This window comes from Pleurodeles waltl, chromosome 1_2 (genome assembly GCF_031143425.1).
Source record: "Pleurodeles waltl isolate 20211129_DDA chromosome 1_2, aPleWal1.hap1.20221129, whole genome shotgun sequence".
NCBI classification, from domain to species: Eukaryota; Metazoa; Chordata; class Amphibia; order Caudata; family Salamandridae; genus Pleurodeles; species Pleurodeles waltl.
Window position 1 is genome coordinate 170,572,430 of NC_090437.1, and position 20,108 is coordinate 170,592,537.

The 20,108-nt window shown below is 43.8% G+C and overlaps 1 protein-coding gene across 4 annotated transcripts in view; it reads left to right on the forward strand.

The window, feature by feature from the left end:
- Window positions 1-20,108, forward strand: part of LOC138299037 (zinc finger protein 436-like) — an 87,977-nt gene that overhangs the window by 31,812 nt on the left and 36,057 nt on the right. For 3 of the 4 annotated variants that reach the window (XM_069236992.1, XM_069236964.1, XM_069236972.1), the window contains exons 2-3: window positions 12,622-12,748; window positions 18,140-18,250. In XM_069236992.1, coding sequence (XP_069093093.1) covers window positions 12,715-12,748; window positions 18,140-18,250 — 145 coding nt within the window. In that variant the 5' untranslated portion in view covers window positions 12,622-12,714. The remainder of the gene's footprint in view (window positions 1-12,621; window positions 12,749-18,139; window positions 18,251-20,108) is intronic. The other variant, XM_069236982.1, reaches the window with a different exon arrangement.

The window sequence follows — 20,108 nt, forward strand, 5'->3', positions numbered from 1 at the left end:
AACAGCACACAGAAGCTGATGGTAATTAGTGCTGTGCATTAGCTAGGCCCAAGTAGCAATTTACATGTAACATAACATTTTCAAATATTTGTTCAAAAATAACAAATGTTAGCACAGATACATAAACAAATGCAACACATTGAGTGTCCCTGGTACACGTGTGCACCACATTAAAACTTAGTTTCTGACAAATATATCCACCCACAGATTCCTCAACTTTTAACGTCCCAGGTGCCAGTCTGGACCTGGAAACATTTGACCTAGTTCACCAGCACGTATAGGGGGCCCTAGCTGTGATCCGACAGCAGAGACTGATTTGTGGTGACTATATAGAATCCTCCATTACAGCAGTTCAGTTTTTTCTGTGCCTTTCAATGCGGATCTGGAGCTCCTGTCCTCAACCCTGAGGTTGAGACATTTGGCTCTCCAAGTATTTTTTTTCAATTATTTTTTATTTATTTTCATTATAGTACAGCAACATGGCTACATAAACACCATACTGACACAGCTACACCTTACCATTCGAACAGTATAGTACAGGTCTTCTAACATCCTTCCCACCCATCCTTCTCACTATATATCCTCAGTCCCACATATGTAACCGTCCAAGACAGAAACAATTGTGTTATGATCCTCTTTGTGTATGTAATCGCATCTACTTATGGTCCCCTCCCTCCTGTGACCCCTTTTGCTTCCCCCAGCGTTGTGCCCTTCTATCTTCCCGGTAGCTAGCCTGTATCTCTGGGATTCCAGGGCCCCAGATCCTCTCAAACTTTTTTCGCAACCTCTGCCCTTTATACCTCCTGCTCCAGGATTTTACAGCATCCCTTCCCTACTTCCCATTCTCCGAGCAATGGGGCCGCCTCATATCCCTATTTCTCTGCGATAGCTCTTTTGACACCATATCCAATTTTCACTGGAATCTTCTGGTATCTCTTAAGGTCTGAAGGTCCCCATAGGACCGTCTCAGTTGCCAGCTAAATGACAGCTCCAACTGCCCCCTCAATGGATTTCATTACTTGTTCCCAAAAGCGGTGTATCCCAAGGCAGTGCCACCAGGTATGAATAAATGTTCGTTCTCTACCACACTTCTGGTGACAAAGAGTGTCCCCTGCCTTCCCAATTTAAATGTTCCAGTGTAGTACGTCCTGTAGAGGAGCTTCAGCTGAATTAGCTGGTAGCTGGCCTTGATGGCCACTTCTGTTGGGAAAACCAATGCCTCCTGCCAGTCATCATGATCGATTTTCCCTGATATCCTGTTCCCTTCAGTCTTTAAGGTGTGCTAGTGTCCGCTGTGTATCCCACATTAGCATGCCTTATGTCAGGGATATAAATTTTTGTCAGACTCGCCCATCTGGCATCCTCCTCTCCAATGGGAATCCTCCTGGATCTCCTCCTCTTTGCCTACACTCCTGGTGAGTTTATACATTAACTGTCTGTACTTCAGCCGTTGAGTGGTTAGCATCGGTATTCCCTTTTGAGACAATCAAAGGAACCATTCCATTAGCGTCCCACACAACTGCCAGTGTGGAGATACCTATCACATCCCAACCTTGAAAGACCTTCAGACTGGCCTCTTGTCTCAGCCTTGTGCCTTCCCACAGTGGCGTGCGGGTTGTGAGTCTCACATCCGATTGCCTCTCCTGAAGCAGACTCCTTACTGCCAGAATGGCGATTGCTCATTTGTCTCCCAGTTCCCATCTGTCCACTCACACCGCCTGGTCTTTTCTATCTGCATACACACATTCATTCACCAAACTGACATGCTCCACCTCATAGTATTTCCTAACATTGTGGAGCGCTATGTCACCTTCAAATTTGGAACATTGCTATTCAGGGTTGTCCTCCCATCCAAAGTAATGTCCTTACCAGGGCATCCACCTGAGCAAAGAATGTCTTTGGAATCACATAGGAACTGTTTTGCAAAACATATAACAGCTGAGAGAGAGTGATCATTTTAAACATGGCTGCCTTGCCTAATAGCGACAGTGGTAACATACACCAGTTTTTAACATCTCTTTCCAGTCTCACTGGGTTGAGGTTTACCTGGACGAATGATGTGGCATCCCTGGTGATCCATCTACCCAAATACTTGAGCCTGTGGGGTTCCACTCACAGGGATAATGGTAGTGGAGCGTGCAGCCTTCAATCCCCAAGTGGGAAGAGGAGGGACTTCTCCCAATTAATCGCCAAGCTTGAGAATTCACCAAACACTTGGAACAGTTTGCGGATGCGAGTCAGACTGTTCAGTGTTTATCAGATAAGTTAATATATCGTCTGCATATATTGATATTCTTTCTTCCCATCCTGAGACTCCCATCATACCCTAGACTTAAGCGTCTATCCTCATAAGTTCTGCAGAGGCTCCACCACCAACGCGAAGAGCATCGGCGAGAGGGAGCAACCCTGCCTAATGCCTCTCCCTGTGGGAAACTCACCTTAGAGGAAGCCATTTACGTTTATCCTGGGTTGCGGCCCCCTGTATAGCAACTTGATCCAGTTAATATAGCGGGGCCCAAGCTCCATTCTTTCAAGAAGCATGAACAGAAAAGGCCACCCCACCGCAACGAATGCCTTATTGGCTTCTAACAACAAAATGGCCCAGGGCTTCCTCTCCACGTCTGTCTATGCAGTGTTGCTATGAAGGAGTCATAAGTTTAGCTTTGTTGAGCGATATGTTAGAAAGCCTGTCTGATCTTCATGGATCAGAACTGTCACCACATCACGTAATATGTTGTCCAGCACTTTTGCAAGGATTTTGGTGTCCACATTTAGTACTGAAATTGGTCTATAAGAATCACACTTGTGAGGACAATTGTTGCCGTGTGCGAGTCTGTCGGAAGTGTACCGATGAGGAGGGATCTTGATACGTTGAGAGCAGCGGTTTAGCCACTCTTTTAGCCACTTTGAAGAAGAATTCTACAGGCAGGCCACTCAGACCACGGGCCGTCTCCATCTCCATCTGAGTCAGTGCCATCCTTGTTTTCTGACTCTCTGAGGTCGGCCTCCAGTGTTTCTGGTCTGGGCTCAGAGTTTTAGCTGGGAAGTCATGCACAAATCTTCTAGACTCCTCATCCGAGGCCCCCACCTTGTGTTATAAAAGGCACGCATACAGGTTGCAAACGCTGCTGCAATTTGCATACTGCCCTAACAATCTCCCGGTGTCCAGTTGAAGCTCTTGGACATGCATGCTTTCCCACTCCTGCTATCTATACAAGCCAGCAGTTTACCAACCTTGTCACTGGCTTCATATATACGCTTCTGCTTAGCAAGGAAGGACATTTTCACCTCATGGCGCGCCACCTACCAGTACCCTGTGCGTGTGCAGTCTAAGTTTTATTTAAGGGGCGTCGTAGGATGAGTGTTATGTTCCCTCTCTAACGCCTTTAGCTTGTGTTCTAGTGTCTCCAAATGTTTGAGTCATTCCCTCTTGTTTCCCACTTCTCCCGCTATAAGTACACCCCTTATTGTTGCCTTATATGCCTCCCAGATTATGCTAGCACTTGTTACAGTGCCCTCATTCTCTCAAAGATAGAGCTCAGTAGCCCTATTGAGTGCCTTTACCACCTGTTCATTGGCCTATTGCCATGTAGCCATCCACCAGCCCTGGGGTTCTTTTCCCCTAGTTGTGGTTAGGGTGACCTGCAAAGGAGAGTGATCAAAGATCCCTCACGCTATATACTTGGCCTGAGAGAACCTGCACAATGTATCTCTAGTTGTCAGAAAATAGTCCAATCTGGAGGACATGGCATGCAAGTGTGAGTAGAAGGAGGATTCCCTTTTCAGTCCATGAAGGGTCCACCATATATCGGCTAGTCCAAGCGCCTGTATAAACTCCTCCAGTTTTCCGACCATAGCTTCCCCTTCTGGCTTAGTCCTCATTCTGTCCAACTGGGTGCCGTGCTCTAAATTAAAATCTCCCCCGTTAATAGTGAGAGCCCTGGGAAACCCGGCAAAGAGCTGACCCCATTTATGTAATGTCAGCAATTGGAGCCCGGGTGGGACGTATACATTAAGAAGAACCAATGTCTCACCCTCCCATTCCTCCACTAGAGCGTATAACACCCTTTCAAATCTGACCATGTACCAAGGACATGAAATGCAGTGACTTCCTAATTAAAAGTGCTGCGCTTATTGAGCCCGAGGTATGCTGTGCATAGGATGCCACTCCTGTATGACTGACTTCTGAACCAGTGACTCATGTGATGGCCTGTTCCAAGGTCTTACATTCAAAGGGGAATAATAAAGTACCATCATTAGACATCTGTAGTAATGACTTGGGCCCGGGGGACGCTGGCTGCTCAACTATGGTGACAAACCAAGGCAAATGCACGTTAGAACTTATGTCTTGGAATATTGCTGGCTTGGCAAAGAAATTAGATGATAGCGAATGGGGCCTTTTTATTAAAGATATAGATATTTGTCTGTTTCAGGAAACTTGGGTAGAGGATGCTATCAATATAGATGGATTTCTTTCTTTTAGTGTTCCTGCTATACCTTCAGAGAAGGGGTCGGGCCGGGCGAAAGGTGGGCTGTTACTACTTGTAAACAAGAACCTGCAGTGTGACTACAAGCTTCTGGAAATTGATTCTGTAGATATAAAAGCTATGTGCATTACGTTCAAAAGAAGCTTATCAATTGTTATTGTTAATGTTTATTTACGATCGGTCTCATGCAGCTCTGAGTCTCACACCTTGGCCATTTTGTCCGAATTTGTTGAAAGCCTCCACCCCTCGACTATTTTAATTGTAGCTGGAGATTTTAATTGTACCTTCGAACCTTCCACCCTTATTAGTGGCCTAACCGACAAAGAGGATGAGCTGTGGGGGATCCCACAATTATCTACTACTCTGTCCTGTAAAAAATCTCGGGTGGCCATGCAATTAGCTACACTATATTTAAAACACTGCCTTAGGGCTTGCAATGGTAGAACACCATCTGATATGAATATCGCACCAACTTTTAAAAGGGGCAAGTCCACAAGCACTATTGATTATTTTTTAGTTGATGTCAGGTTGTGGCCCCTCTTGGAAGACATGAAAGTAGAAGTGAGAAGCGATAGTGATCACTTCCCCCTGCTTCTTACCTTCTCCGGAGAAATGTTCAGGAAAACACTTAATAATCATGTTACAACAATCCCGCCACCATGCTGGAACAATAAATTCACTAAGATTACTTGGCCAAAAGTGATGTCCAACCCACATCATATTAGAGCAATATACCAAATTTTTCTAAATAGTCTGGCTAAGTACGAAGACCAGGCTGTGGGGAATATTCCGATTCTTAAAATACATGATAGCATGGCCATTCAGCTACGGGGGTTCTTTTACAAAGCAAGGCGGTCAAAGCCATGTGAAGGGAAAGGGGCACGTAAGGGATGGTTTGATGAGAGGTGCTTAAAGGCCAAGTCTGGGCTAAAAGCAGTAGTAATGTCTGGTTCCCAGGGGGAGATTAAACAAGCTAGGTCCCTATATAAAGGAACCCTGTCCAATGCAAAAAAGCGGTGGGAGGATTCCCTGTGGCAGGAATTATTAAATGCCTCTAGAGAGAAGAATAACAAGCGTTTTTGGGAACTTCTGTCTAAAAGAGAAAATGGAGGTAGGAGTTGCCCCAGCAACCACATACAACCAGAAAGCTGGGTAGAGCATTTTTCCACCCTTTATGCCCTACCAGAGGGCACAACGGACATTATTGTAGTCCACTCCCCACCAATGCTATTGGATTTGAACCCCAGTACGCCCCTCCAAGTGGGGGCCCAGTGTATCCCTAAGGGTCACTTCATTTTTAAAGTAGAAGAAAACCTTGAGGCTATAAACAGTCTGAAACTTGGCAAAGCACCCGGACCGGACAAACTTCCTGGAGATCTTTATAGATCGGAACCAAATATCTGGTCCTGGTATATTAATGCCATTTCAAATAGTATAGCTGCAGGGGGACAAATCCCAGGTACATGGAAGTGGGCCGAAATTATACCCATCTATAAAAAAGGAAATGCTAACCTTCTAGCCAATTACAGGCCAATTAGCCTTATAGACAACTTACAAAAGATTTTCGCTATACAAATTCTACAGAGGCTAACTAGCTGGGTCGAGGAGCACCAAATTCTTTCCCAACTACAGGCAGGGTTCCGTGCTAAAACCAGCACGGTAGACCAGGTCTTTCGATTGGCCATATTGTACTGGAAATATGTTCTTATCGCCAAGCAATGTCTATGGGCCTCATTACGACCCTGGCGGGCGGCAGAGGCCGCCCGCCAGGATGCCGCCCTCCATAATACCGCTCCGCGGTCAGAAGACCGCGGAGGGTATTATGAGTTTTTCCCTGGGCTGGCGGGCGGTCTCCAAAAGACCGCCCGCCAGCCCAGGGAAAAACTCCCTTCCCACGAGGATGCCGGCTCGTAATCGAGCCGGCGGAGTGGGAAGATGCGACGGGTGCTACTGCACCCGTCGTGTATTTCACTGTCTGCTACGCAGACAGTGAAATACTAGCGGGGCCCTCTTACGGGGGCCCCTGCAGTGCCCATGCCATTGGCATGGGCACTGCAGGGGCCCCCAGGGGCCCCACGACAATCCTTACCGCCATCCTGTTCCTGGAGGGCGAGCCGCCAGGAACAGGATGGCGGTAAGGATTGTCAGAATCCCCTCGGCGGCGCAGCGAGCTGCGCCGCCTTGGAGGATTCTTAGGGGCAGTGGAAAACCGGCGGGAGACCGCCGGTTTTCCCTTTCTGACCGCGGCCAAAGCGCCGCGGTCAGAATGCCCAAGGGAGCACCGCCGGCCTGTCGGCGGTGCTCCCGCCCCCGTTGGCCCGGTTCTCTACCGCCAGGGTCATAATGAGTCCCTATATGTAGTATTTATAGACTTGTGATCTGCTTTTGACCTGGTCCCAAGAGCTAAACTGTGGGAAGTGCTGGGCAGATTGGGAGTTCCAGAGGACTTATTACACCTGCTAAAACGATTACATGAAAACACTTATGCCCAAGTGAGGTGGGGTGAACAAGGCGAACTGACAGAACAGATTCCAATTAGAAGGGGAGTTCGCCAAGGTTGTGTGCTAGCCCCCTCACTATTTACATTATTTATTAATGAAGTAGTGAAGGCTGTGTCCACATGCCAGAATGATGCTCCCTCCTTGAATACACAAAAAATCCCCATCCTGCTTTTCGCAGACGATTCGCTTCTCATTTCCAAGACACCGATGGGGTTGCAAATCCTTGCTGACCGGTTCAATCTATTTTGTAGCGATCACGGGTTGGAGGTTAACATTAATAAAACTAAACTGATGGTGTTATCCAAAGGGCCTAGCAAAAGATGTTCCATTCACATTGATGGACCCCCCTTGAAGGAAGTTAGTTCTATAGACTATCTGGGAGTCAGGCTAACTAGTAAACTATCATGGGAAGAGCAGATCATAAAAAGCGCAGGGTTGTTACAACACAGAGCTTCATCCAGACTTCGCTTTTATCAAAGTTCCTTTACCAAAGCTGTTTCCCCAGCATTAAAAATCTATATAGCTAAGGCACAAGGTGCAGCCCTGTATGGAGCGGAAGTATGGGGTTTCTCCAACTGTAACAAGATCTCAGTGGGGTAAAACAACTTTGCAAGGGCTTTGATAGCGTGTCCACGCTCTACACCCCTGCTTCCATTATTTTTAGATTTGGGGTTAAGTCGAGTAGCAGATCTAGTTATTTTAAGACCCCTCCTTTATTGGATCAGGCTATGGATTACCCCTGAATTAGATATATATAAGACCTCATTACTCGACCTATTAAAATGTCAAAATGCTAATACTCTCCCCTGGATTTGTCATGTGTCCCATTGGTTTTGTTTGTTGGGTTTGGGCGATTATTGGGAAAATCCCCACAAACTAGAGAGACAGTATAAAAATGTTTTAAAGCTAACTTATTGGTCTTATGTTAGGGATAACAATATAACCTGTAAATCTCACAGTTGTTTAACCAAATCTTTTATTGATCTTAAATGGTCCCCAAAGTTTGAACCTTATCTGGACATCATACCGGACTTGCAGGGCAAAAGTCTACATGCAAGGTTTCGTTTCGGCTCTTTGCCCCTGATGTCATTGATTCATAGGTGGGGGCCGATCAGTCTTCCCGATATATGCCCTGCTTGTGGCAGTACCTTTGAAACCATCGAACATTTTATGTCTTTCTGTCCAGCCTATGCAATTCCGCGATCAAAATGGATTCGCAATACTTGTAGGGCAATGGGATTTAAGAACTGTTCCTTGGCTCTACGGGTACTAAAAAGTCACAATTCAGTCGATGTAATTCTTCCAGTAAGCAAGTATCTAGCGACAGCATGGCGCACACGCTGCCATCTCCAAAAAGCAACCTAAGGTTTCTTTTTTTTTTTAGAGCTTCATGTGTAATTTGAGCTTTCTATTGTTTTAATGATTTTAAATTAATTTATAGATGTGTAGATGCTGTATTTAAACAAAAAAATGACTATTTATTCATGTACTATCTATCAGTTTTGTTTTTATGTTGCTTTTATGGTCAATTGATCGAATAAAGCTGATGAAAGGGTGCCACTCTGTACTTGCCCCACCGTAGGCTATTGCGTTGCGTGTCCATCAAGTGGGTTTCTTATGAATTCCCGTCCCCATACCCTTGATTCCTTCATGTACTGAGGAAGATTCTACAGAACGGGCCAAGTAATTCTCAGCGCATAAGGCTGACTTAGAAGGATGTGGTATGCAGACCTATTACATTGGTCCGTCATCTCTGCTTTATCTCCTGCTCAGAGTGGACTTTTCAACTTACAGTAGTAGTGGCTGACATGGTCCTGTCAGCCCATCACCCCTTGACTAAGTTTGGCCAATCTGGGAGATTGGATAAGTTTGTAGCTGGGTGCGCATACAAACACATTGACCCCTTGAAAGTGACTATGACTAAACTCTTCCAGTTTGTTGTTCTTCGCTCAACAAGGTTGTGCAGTTGACCTCCCAGACCAACCTTCTTTATTCAAGTCACCTGATCTTGACTCAGTCCATTGGATCTATAGTAATATTTTAGCCAATAGCTACGATAGGGTTATACTCATTGAAAGACAGCAATAAGTATTAGAGTCTGAATTACAACTATTCCTTTTCAAATTAAAGGTATTCAGTCTGTGTGAAAGATGCCATTGAACCAATTGATCTAGTGAAGAGCCCACCAATGGATACGTTTTGTTTATCATGTTAATGCTGTAGCCATCAGAGGCAATCAGAAGAATTGCTAGACATTCCTAGGTTGGTAATAGTGTCCAGAGAAACTAACATGCTGTCTTCAACTGAATAAGGCAGATTATTTTATACAAATGATTCCTTGATGTTGGTAGAGGACAGAAATGTAAGAAACTGAAATTGACAGTGTAGGAAAGTACCCTTTTTTTTGGCATGGCTACCCACCTTTTGCCTGCTGTCAGTGTGTTTTTGACTGTGTTCACTGGGATCCTGCTAACCAGGACCCCAGTGACTGTGCTTTCTCCATCTAAATTTGGTTGTTCCTGACTTTGTGCACCCCACAATTGGCATACTGGTGCCCCTATGTAAGTCCCTAGTATATGGTACGTATATAGTATAGGGATTGGGGTTCCCCATGGGCTGCTGCATGTATTATGCTACCCATGGGATCACCTGCAAAATGTGTCTGCAGGCCTGTCATTGCAGCCTGTGTGAAAAATTGCATGCACCCTTTCACTACAGGTCACTGCACCAGGTCACTATAAATCACTTCTGTGGCAGGCCTTCCTAGCCCAGAGGGCAGGTTGCACGTGCCTGTGAGTGCATGTGCAGAGCTGCCCCCACAAACTCCAGCTCAATTTTCCAGGACTTCGTGAGTGCGGGGAAGCCATTTTGCACGTGTACTGAACATAGGTCACTACCTGTGTCCAGCTACATAATGGTAACTCCGAGTCTAGGCATGTTTGGCATCAAACATGTCGGAATCATACCCCAATACTGTTGCCAGTGATGGTTGCACTCTGAGGGCTTCTTAGAGGACCCCAGCTTTGCTCCTACCAGTTTTCAGGGGTTTCCCTGGCAGCTCACACTGCTGCCATCCTACAGGCAGGTTTCTACCCTCTTGCTGCTTGAACAGATCAAACCCAGGAAGGCAGAACAAAGGATTTTCTTTGGAAGAGGGAGGGAACACCCTCTCTCTTTGGAGATATGTGTCACATGGCTTGGGAGTGGTAGCCTCCCCAAGCCACTGTTATGCTTTGAAGGGCACATTTGGTCCTATCCTTGCATAAACTAGCTTGCACCAGTGCAGGGACCATGGGACCCTCGGTCCCTGCTGTAGCGCGAAACTGAACAGTGGAAAGGGGAGTTACCACTCCCCTGTCCATCACCACCACAGGCGTGATGCCCAGAGCTCCTCCAGGTGGCACTTCATTCTGCCATCTTGAATCCAAGATGGGCAGAGACCTCTGGGAGCATCTGAGTGGGCAGGTGACGTCACAGCCCCCTCCTGATAGGTGGTCACCCTGCTAGGCGACCAGTTCCCCATTTAGGGCTATATAGGGTCTCCCTCTTGGGTGGGTCCTCAGAGTTGACGTGCAAGATTCCAGCAGGACTCCTCTGCAATGTTTACTTTGACTTCTGCCCACTGGAACCGCAACAGGACTTCAGAGGAACCAACAATCTGTAGCTCCAGCTACAACTTCGCTCTGCAACATTGTTTCTCTGTCTCCTTCCAGCAACTGCAACATTTCCCCTGCTGTACATCCTCTGAGGGCGGCAGGTCTTTAGTCTGCACCAAGATGCAAGAAGGAATCTCCCTTGGAGTGAAGGAGTCACTCCCCTGCATCCGCAGGCGCCAAACGCACCGACAACTGGCCACGTGAATTATCTCCCCTGCAACTCTGTGAGGATCCTGCAACACCGGTGATGGTCTTGAGTTGTCCCCTCTACCATCTCCAACTTGGGAGGTGGTGAGTCTTTGCCTCTCCCTGCAGAACAGTACCCCTGTGCACCGTGACTCTTGCAGCTACCAAGGCTTGTTGGTTCTTCCTCCACGGGATCTTCAGGCTCTGCGTAGTCCCCGCCTCCAGCACTCTTCTCTGTAATGCGTAGTCTCCTGCCTGCTGCTCCAGTGATGTGGAAGTCCTTTCCAGGTGTGCTGAGTGGGCCTCACTGTGACTCCTGTGCCTGCTGCCTGTGAGTTGCCTGTGGGGGCTCAATTCCCGAATTCTGGCTCTCCTCACTGCTGAGGGTCACCTGGGACTCCCCTCTGTGGATTGAGTCCCCTAGGACCTTCCTGGCCCCCAGTAGCTCTGCAACTCTTCTTCTACAACTTTTGCCTTTGCCAAGGCTTGTTAGTTGTTTTTCCACACCACTGACTGAAACTCGTCTTCCGACGTGGGACATTGACTACATCAGTACTCTTCTTCTGCTCCTGTGCTGCATAGACAACTACTGGTCTTCACCGTCGACCTGGTCCTTCATCTCCAGAAGGGTGGATAGTGGCTCCTGCCCCAACCGGACTCTTCAACTGGAACTGGACTTGGTTCCCTTCATTTGCAGATCCTCTTCTGTTGGGATCTATAGTCTGTTTCTTCCAGTCTTGCTTGGGTCTTGCACAGTCCTTTTACGAAGTTTACCTGTGGGTTTGGGGAAAATCAGGTATTTACCTCTTCTCTCTTGGTCGCTGGGAGGCACTCTGGTACTCACCTTTTGGGGTTCCTAGTTCCTCCTTCTCCCCTCTACAGATTCCACGTACCTGGGAGGGGGTTTGCCTTTCGCATTCCATTTTTTAGTATATGGTTTGGTCTCCCCCAGGGTCTCTATTGTTTACTGCCATTTCACTGTTTTCTATTGCTTTCTATGCCCATTCCTGATTACAAAGGTGTACATAGTAGTGTTTTTACTCACCTGCTAGTAGAGTATTGCCTATGCAGTATTTTAGTATTTGTGTTACTAGAATAAAGTACCTTTATTTTTGTAACACTGTGTGGTTCTTTCAAGTGTGTAAGTGCTGTGTGACAATAAGTGGTATTGTGTAAGCTCTGCATGTCTCCTAGATAACACTGACTACACCTTATTTACATGGATACCTGGACCTGGTAAAAGGTGATAACACCATAGGTGCTCACCACACACCAGGCCAGCTTCTTACAGACAGGACAATTTGTAAGGAGATTTGCTGCTTGTCGTAGAAGAACACATGCATGGGATGTCTGCTCATGGTGGGAATTCACATTCTGTGATTTGAGGTGAATTCTGTTGTGAATTTACATTTAGAGGTTTAGGAAAGATTAATTGGTATGAAGTAGACCATTGAGCAGGTTCAGGATCACGAAAAGGAAAAAGTGAGAAAGATTGAAAAAGCCTTGGCATTCTTTGTGTCTTTCCAGATAAAATTAAACTGAAGAAATTTGTATTACTGGAAAACTGCCTTTTGCAGTGTGTTATCTGGGCCACGTTGGGTTCGGATTGACAAGTATTTTGGGGGTTTTAGGTGTCTCTTATTCCTGAATTTACAGGATTCACATCTAGTTACAGGAAAAAAAAGGTTTGTGACTGCAAACATTTTGAATGATTTGTTATTTTAATGTATATATCTTCATGAAAACATCACATTTAAATACAGTTCATTTCTGCAATATTTCCTTTTCAAGCCACAGGTTACGTTCCAGGATGTGGCTGCCTGCTTCTCCGAAGAAGAGTGGAAGCTATTGCATGAGTGGCAGAAGGAGCTTTATAAGAATGTGATGAATGACATTCACCAGGCTTTGGTTTCCCTAGGTAAGGTAGTACTCTGGGTCCATGAGGCCTTTGCAATCTACAAAAGCTCCATGAACAATTTCCGAACATTGTCTGATTCTGAGTTATGCTGCTTAGCTTGCTGCTAATAAGAGCATAGAGTGAGTCTCACTTTCATTTTGTACTATTTATTCCAAATAGGTGAACCTTGTGTCTAAAACAGTGCCTAATCATTGACATGGAAATCCGAAAACCAGCCTATTCTTAACATATGCTTTCATATGTGCTTCAGTGGCATTCTTTATTAAAAAAAATATCTTCATAAATTATGCCTTGATTTGAGATTTCACGCAATTTGCTATAATTCTCACAGTATACACCATGCAAACTGTCTTTTAGTCTAGCCCTTCTGCGGCTATATTAAATATCTTGCTGTTTGACATGAACTGTCATTTGTACTCTTGGCAGCCTTCTTACACCGGTTTTATCACTTGGAACCCTCGCTCTCTCTAAAATGTATAGTAATGTGTCATTTTGTGCCCCTTAACTTTGTATATGTCAGTTGCAACTTGAATACTATCTGCATGGGTAAGGATACATGAGGATGATCATTCTAGGTACTGAATTGACTTTTTCAGCTAGAGATACGCTTACAGGTCTTAGTAACTCAGTATTACTTATCTATACAATTTTCACAGCATCATTTGTTTTATTTACTGCGTTGCAGGTTTTTCACCATGTATTCATCTGTATGACTGGTGGACTATGGATGCCATTGTGCAGAGTGTTCCAGTGCCAGCCAGAGCTAAGGTGCCTTGAATGCCATCTAAGGGATGGTGGAGTTGTTTCTCTTGTGAAATAGAGTGAGGAGCATGTGAGAACAGGAGAGAGAGTCAGGCATTGATAAGAGAATGGATAGAGGCCAGGGTCCACAGATTGATGCAGGAAACCATGGTTGATAAGGGCCATTTTTATACAGCTAGGCATTGGGGTAGCTCATATTTAGTGTTTTTTTTGGGTCTCTCTCAGGGTTATCTTGAGAGATATTAAATGTGTCCGAAACTATAGATGTGCTTCGGTGAAACAGACATCTTTCTGGAATGAAACTGATCCTAGATGAGATCTTGACCTTGTAGTAGAGGTGCCGGATGAGAGGTGGACCTTGCTCAGATTGCGCAGTTGTAGCAACATTAAGGTACCACAGCCTTTCCCTAACCCTTTCGCTGGAATGCCTGAACAAGTTCCAAGGATGATAAGTATGGCTGTCTTAAAGTGATGGGAGAGTTTGTAAAGGAGAAAAAGAGTAGAAACCTTGTCAGAAAGGAGCCCAGGGCAGACAACCTGTTGATACATTAACAACATATACTCACTACCACACTCCAGAAGATGTTTATGTAAAGTCAGGAGGTTTATTTCAAAAGCACATAGTGCATGACTATGTATAAGACCACATTCAATGTTTGCAATATACTCAAGCTCAGTTTTCATTCCATTATGTTAGCCCACGCAGGTTTTCATGTATATGATTCAGGAGGAGGAAGACATTTAGAATTGTAATTGTGATGGCAAGCAGATTGTTCGACCTGTGTATTTAGGTTGCCTGTTAGAAGTAAAATAATCAAAATAATGTTTTACACCTAAACAGATTACGTGGGTAGTTGTTTATTACTGGTAGAAGAGCCTGCTACACACCCTGTATGCTGAAATATCTGTGCCTGTCTTCCATAGAATGGACATACAAATCCCATAAACTATGTTTCAATAGACAAAGTGTAGACAACATGTAATTTAAAGTTCAGTGTTTCATTCTTGATGACATCCTGCTTAACAAATTAATATCATTACAGTTTAGAGATCAATATGCATTATCAAATTCTAAAGATTCAGGTCGACCAAACATCTGACACGTTTCTGGGAGAATGTTACCCTACATATTGTTTGATACCATACAGTGACAACGAATAAAAAATAATATTTTGTCAGAGGATCACGGGCATCCACACACACAGTGCATAGATGAATGAAGAGACTTGAGAGAACCGGTTGCTCATAACACTAACTTTTCTTGAATGTAATGCAGAAGGCATGTGTGCATTGTTTGGGGTGAACGTTTTGCTTGAGGAATGGTGTAAAGGTGCTGATACATTAGACTCAGGACATAGTAGGGCTGCTGAAAGATAGACAGAAATTGACCTGAGACCTCACAAATTGTGGCTGAATAGAGATGTGCAGGAAGAAAGACAGAGAACATCCATATTTCAGTTAGCTTTTTTATCTAAACAATTAAGAATGTTGAAAATAAATGCAGTGAGTGCCATTTGATTTACAGACCTCATTCAGTTTTCTGTCATATACAAAAAAATTAATATGATTTTCCGCCATTACATCTGCAAATTACCTATTTTTTTTCCAGACATTTGAAAATAGTTTGCAAATGTTTGCATATTTTTCTAGAGACCTGGCCTGGACTACGTGTATCATTACCATCATTTATCTATGGTGCAAAGACAGTCTGTGAATATAGAACATGCAGCTCCCATGCATATGCTTAAAGATACAGAACAGTCCCTGCTGTTTTTTGCTGTTGACCACTGCATAAGTAATGATAAGCCTGGGGGTGATACAGAAACATGGGTCTGTAGGCCGAAAGGCACAGCTTTATGTTTCTTTCAGAATGTATACCAGTTGCTTTGAGCAGGTGATAAATGGGTGTGTAGGGGCTGCTTTTAAGCTCTTGGTACGAGTAGCAGTAGTAGGAGTTGGGAGAAGAGCAGGATGAGCCAGTGAAGGGGAGAGTATTTACTACTCACCTCATACTCCCTGTAGCGTACGTGTGGGGGCTGCACTCGCCCACCGCTGCTGCAGCTCCACACAAAGGTAGGTTATGTTACAAATACTGGAGGGACGGAATATACGGTTCTGGAAAGTATCCCCTGAACTAAATCCAGGGATTACATGGTATTTCCCCTAGAATGGGAATAATGCATGGACCAGGTAATATAGGGAGCCCAGTTCTCCTTGTTCTTCCCCTCTTCTGGGGAGAATAATGCAGCCAAATCTGTTCATATCTGTTTGAAGCAGTTGGTAAAAATGTGTGCAGGGGCTCTTTTCAGGCCCTTGATGCCAGGGACAGGGACGAGCGGGTGTAATGTGGGATGGCAGATCTACTGGAGGGAGATCATTTGCGGCTCCCTTCATGCTTTCCTTAAAGTGCAGATGGAGGCTAGGCTCAGCAGCTGCCTCCAGCCCCTGCAGCGCCATGCAAAGGTCCAGGTATGCAATTATCATCTGGGGTTTGCAGACTATGTAATTCCCAAGAACACCGAAACAGATAAGAATAGCCAAGAGGGTACACTAGCCTGGGCCACTCATAAAGAGGGCGTAAATGTCCCCAGGAATAGATAGAAGTGTTGTTCTTGCTCAGTGTAGCAAGCCTGCCTATGACAAATGCTTTCACTGAGAATTAAGAAAACACCTGAGTGCCTCAGATTAAGGAAATTACTTAGTTCAGTGTATAACTATTTCTGTTTAGTTACATGGTCAGTTAGCGCACAAAGTCCTGTTTTAGTGAATACTATATTTAATAAATATAAAATAACGTAAAACAAGATATTTGTAAATTGACCCTTTGGACCTGCCTCTCTTTGGTACCTCCCCAGAGCCTAATAGTGGTCCTATGTCCTAATGGAGCAGCATGATTAATTCTGCAGCTTTTAGCCAATAAGATAACTGTTGGTGTGCCTGGAATGTAGTGAAATGTTACCTATATACATAATAGCTTTGTGAGGATAGCCTTGAAGAGGTCTGGTGAAGAAGTGAAACAATTGTAAAATAAACATCTGGAGAGACAGTGAGATAAATACAATCGTTCTGTGTATGTGTGTGTGTGTGTGTGTGTGTGTATATATATGTATGTATGTGTGTGTATATATATATATATATATATCCCCTACTGGCAGTTGCCAGTAGGTAGTTATAGTTAGGACCAAGTTTCCACAGGAAGAGCGTTTTTTGTTTTGCCAGTAACTTTTGCGCCGCGTGATGAATCTTCACAAACATTTTAAAACTAGTACGCCAGTCAGTTCAGCTGCTGTCCTGAAAGTTTCAAGATGATCTGTCAAGCGGGGGCTGAGAAAAAGGGGGTGTCCCAAAATGCGTTTTCCCCATTAATTTTTCTTTAGATATTTTGAACACGACTACAGCCCGAACCGCTGGACTGAATTACAACATATTTGGCAGGAAGTTAGCTCTTGGTCGAGAAAGCGTGCTTTTTGTGATTTGGTGTAAATCCGTTTACTAGTTTCTGAGATATTAGAGTTAAAAAAATATAGAAATATAGAGACCTGGATCTTCTGCGGATCCGTTCTGTACTCAGATCTGAGGGAAAAACAAGGCCCTGATTGGCTGGCCGCATCCTGACAGAAAAGTTGGGATCGCCATATTATTTGTCGCATCGACTGGAGGGTGGGAAAAGAAGAGTGCATAAACACATAGGGGTCAGGATACAGGTATCCTGACCCCCTCGGACACCAAGAGGAATCCCTTAGGCACCCCTTGTGGACCAAAAATAGGCCAATTGTTTGTTTGTCTGATCCCTGGGTCAAGAGAAAAATTGAAAAAAAAACACTCTATTCAACCTCATGCTGTGTACGGCATTTGGATTTAGGTTTTGATGCGCACAGAAGGGTTGGCCGCCGGGCTTCAAATGTACATGGCGCTGGTTATATTTACGTGTGTGCGTGCTACACAAAAATAGAAATTCACTGTAAAAAGCAAAGGTTACAGAGACACTATAGTTAGGTTCTGGAATTACTCACACAAAATCATAGAAATTCAGCAGTTATAGTTATGGTTAACTCAAGTAACTAACACGTGCCCTAAGGTAACTATAACGTGCGCCTTCACAATGCACAGTTATTTACTCCACATATTACATCATTGATTACCCTTTCTATGGCATCATTGATATTATCACGGCAACATTTATAATAAAATTATTGATGAGAAGACTGTGCATGGCGGGGGTGCGAGTTATAATTATCTTAGGGAGCGACACCTATGCTACAATTACACAATGAGTGTAACTGATGAAAGCAATTAAATAAGGCCTCTGGCTCTACGCAAACACCTGCTAAGATTAATTACTGGGTAACTCAAAAAAATGTCTAGTCTAATGTTGAATGTGTGTTGATACAACCAGTCAAAAGAGTAGTGGCTTGGGAATGACCCAGGCTGCAGCTTTTACAGAGTTATCAATTTTGTTGTATTATGTGTCTGAGGTGAAAAAGGAATTGATGAGTTGTGACCATAAAAAACAACTTTTTTTCCATTTTCCATATACAGGTTTTGCATGTTAATCCAATGCAAATATATAAGTGCACAAAAAATAGGAGGCACTCGTTAATCCATGCTTTCTATTTTTTTAAATAATAGGCCCTCTTATTGCCACATCGGTCTTTTCATTAAGAGCTAAAGAAAAGGAAGAGATCTATTCTGTGAACAGCCAGTACTCTGGGAGAAGGCCGAGTGATAGTAATTCCCCAGGTGAGTAACACGTGATTAAAACACCAGCATGATGGCTAAATGACTTATCATTTGCTCCTGACATATACTGTGACTTCAGGTTCTTGTGTCTAATTCCAGCAATGCCAACTGAGAATTCCATCTTTTTAAGGGCAGTACTTTGAACTGGGTAATCATGATTGTTTTTATTTTAGTTCACTTAAAAAATTGGACAAGTGTGATATGAAGCACTATATCAAAAGTTATCATTTAAAAGTGCTTGTAACCTGTCCCACCGCCCACTCATGAAAAATTATTGACTATGTTTGAACAGACACATGACTTGGGTGCGTCGCCTTCATTTCTGAAAAATGTAGTTATTGGCGAGATTTACTCCGTTCCTTTTTAGAATACCAGTGGTGCACGATTATCCCAGTCCAAAAGAAGTGCTGTGGAGCTTGAATGCAAATTGTATGTCATAGAGTAAATAAATCCAACATCTCTGGTTGACTATATTACTGATGTTGAGATAGGGATAGGAACAGGGGTTGAGTGATATGTGTCTCCTTTGGCTTTCTTTTAGAAGCACTATATATCAATGCAGGACAGTATCAACGGTCAAGACCACTGGAATTTTGCAATTTCCAGTGTGCGTTTTTTGCATAATTATGCATTTGCCACCTAATCCACAACATGAAGCATAATTTACAAAATTCACCAAAAAAGTGTTGCTTGCTTAAATATATCAAAAGTTGCTTAAAAAGTGCAAAACTTAATTCAAAGCAATGGCACTCCTTTAACTGTTAACAGGTTAACTGTTGGACTTTCGGTTGCTCATTGCTTTATGCAGGTGTAAAACAGGTACTAATGAGGTATACCTTTGCCCAGAAAGTATTATTAGGCGTTGAGATGACAAAATGATGACATTTTGTCAACCCTGCAACATAAACTGGCTCACGATTGTCATATAATGTAGATTTTCCAAATAAATTATGAAGGAAACTTTTAATTTAATCAAAGACACAGAGGCAAGTATGCTTTCTTTTCCTGCTTTAATTCAATAGCAGCACAGTCAAGAAAAAATTCACCAATCCCAGAAGGTAGCGAACATGCTGCCAATGGGAAAAAATAATATATAGTGAACCAATCAAATACATGTGCGGTGTGTATGGTATACCTATCCTGACGGCAAGCAGTCCTCTTTTCTTGTGTGAGAAAGTCATGAATAAGATTGAAATATTGGAAATATACATGAGGTAATACAAATGGCTAAAATTAATACCAAGAAGTCTCGAATGTAGTCCAAACAAAAGGTATCTGTGGTCACATTATGAGGTGCAAGAAAAGGATCCTTGAAAATCACAGACGGAGCAATCAAGTTCCATCTTGGAGAGGAGGAGGAACGAAGAAGCTTGTTATGAGGAAGTTGATGTAGCATTTGTTGAAACTAGGGCGGGAAAGAGAAAAAACACAGTTAATAAAATGATGTGGTGGGATAATACTCACCTCTGTGTCTTTAATAAAATTAAGACTTTCCTTCATAATTTATTTGGGAAATCTACATTTTATGTCAAGACCGTAGGCTCTTATTATGATTGTTTAAAGCATATCAATTACTAGACAAGATGCTGTAATGATAGGTTTGCAATAAAAAGTGTGAAGAACAACAATATTAGACCAATCTGCTGATCTCAGAATGTTCTCTAGGCGGGAATCAGCCCAAAAAGCTTTGGAAGCCATAGCTCCTTGGGTAGAGTGGGCCCCAAATTTAGATGTAACAATTCCAACTAGGGACACGACCCATTTAACTCAACGGGCCAGCGTTGGGGAAGAAACTGGTTTATGTGGTTTCCTGAAAGAAATTAGGAGTTGGGTGACCGAGAACATTCTGAGATGGATA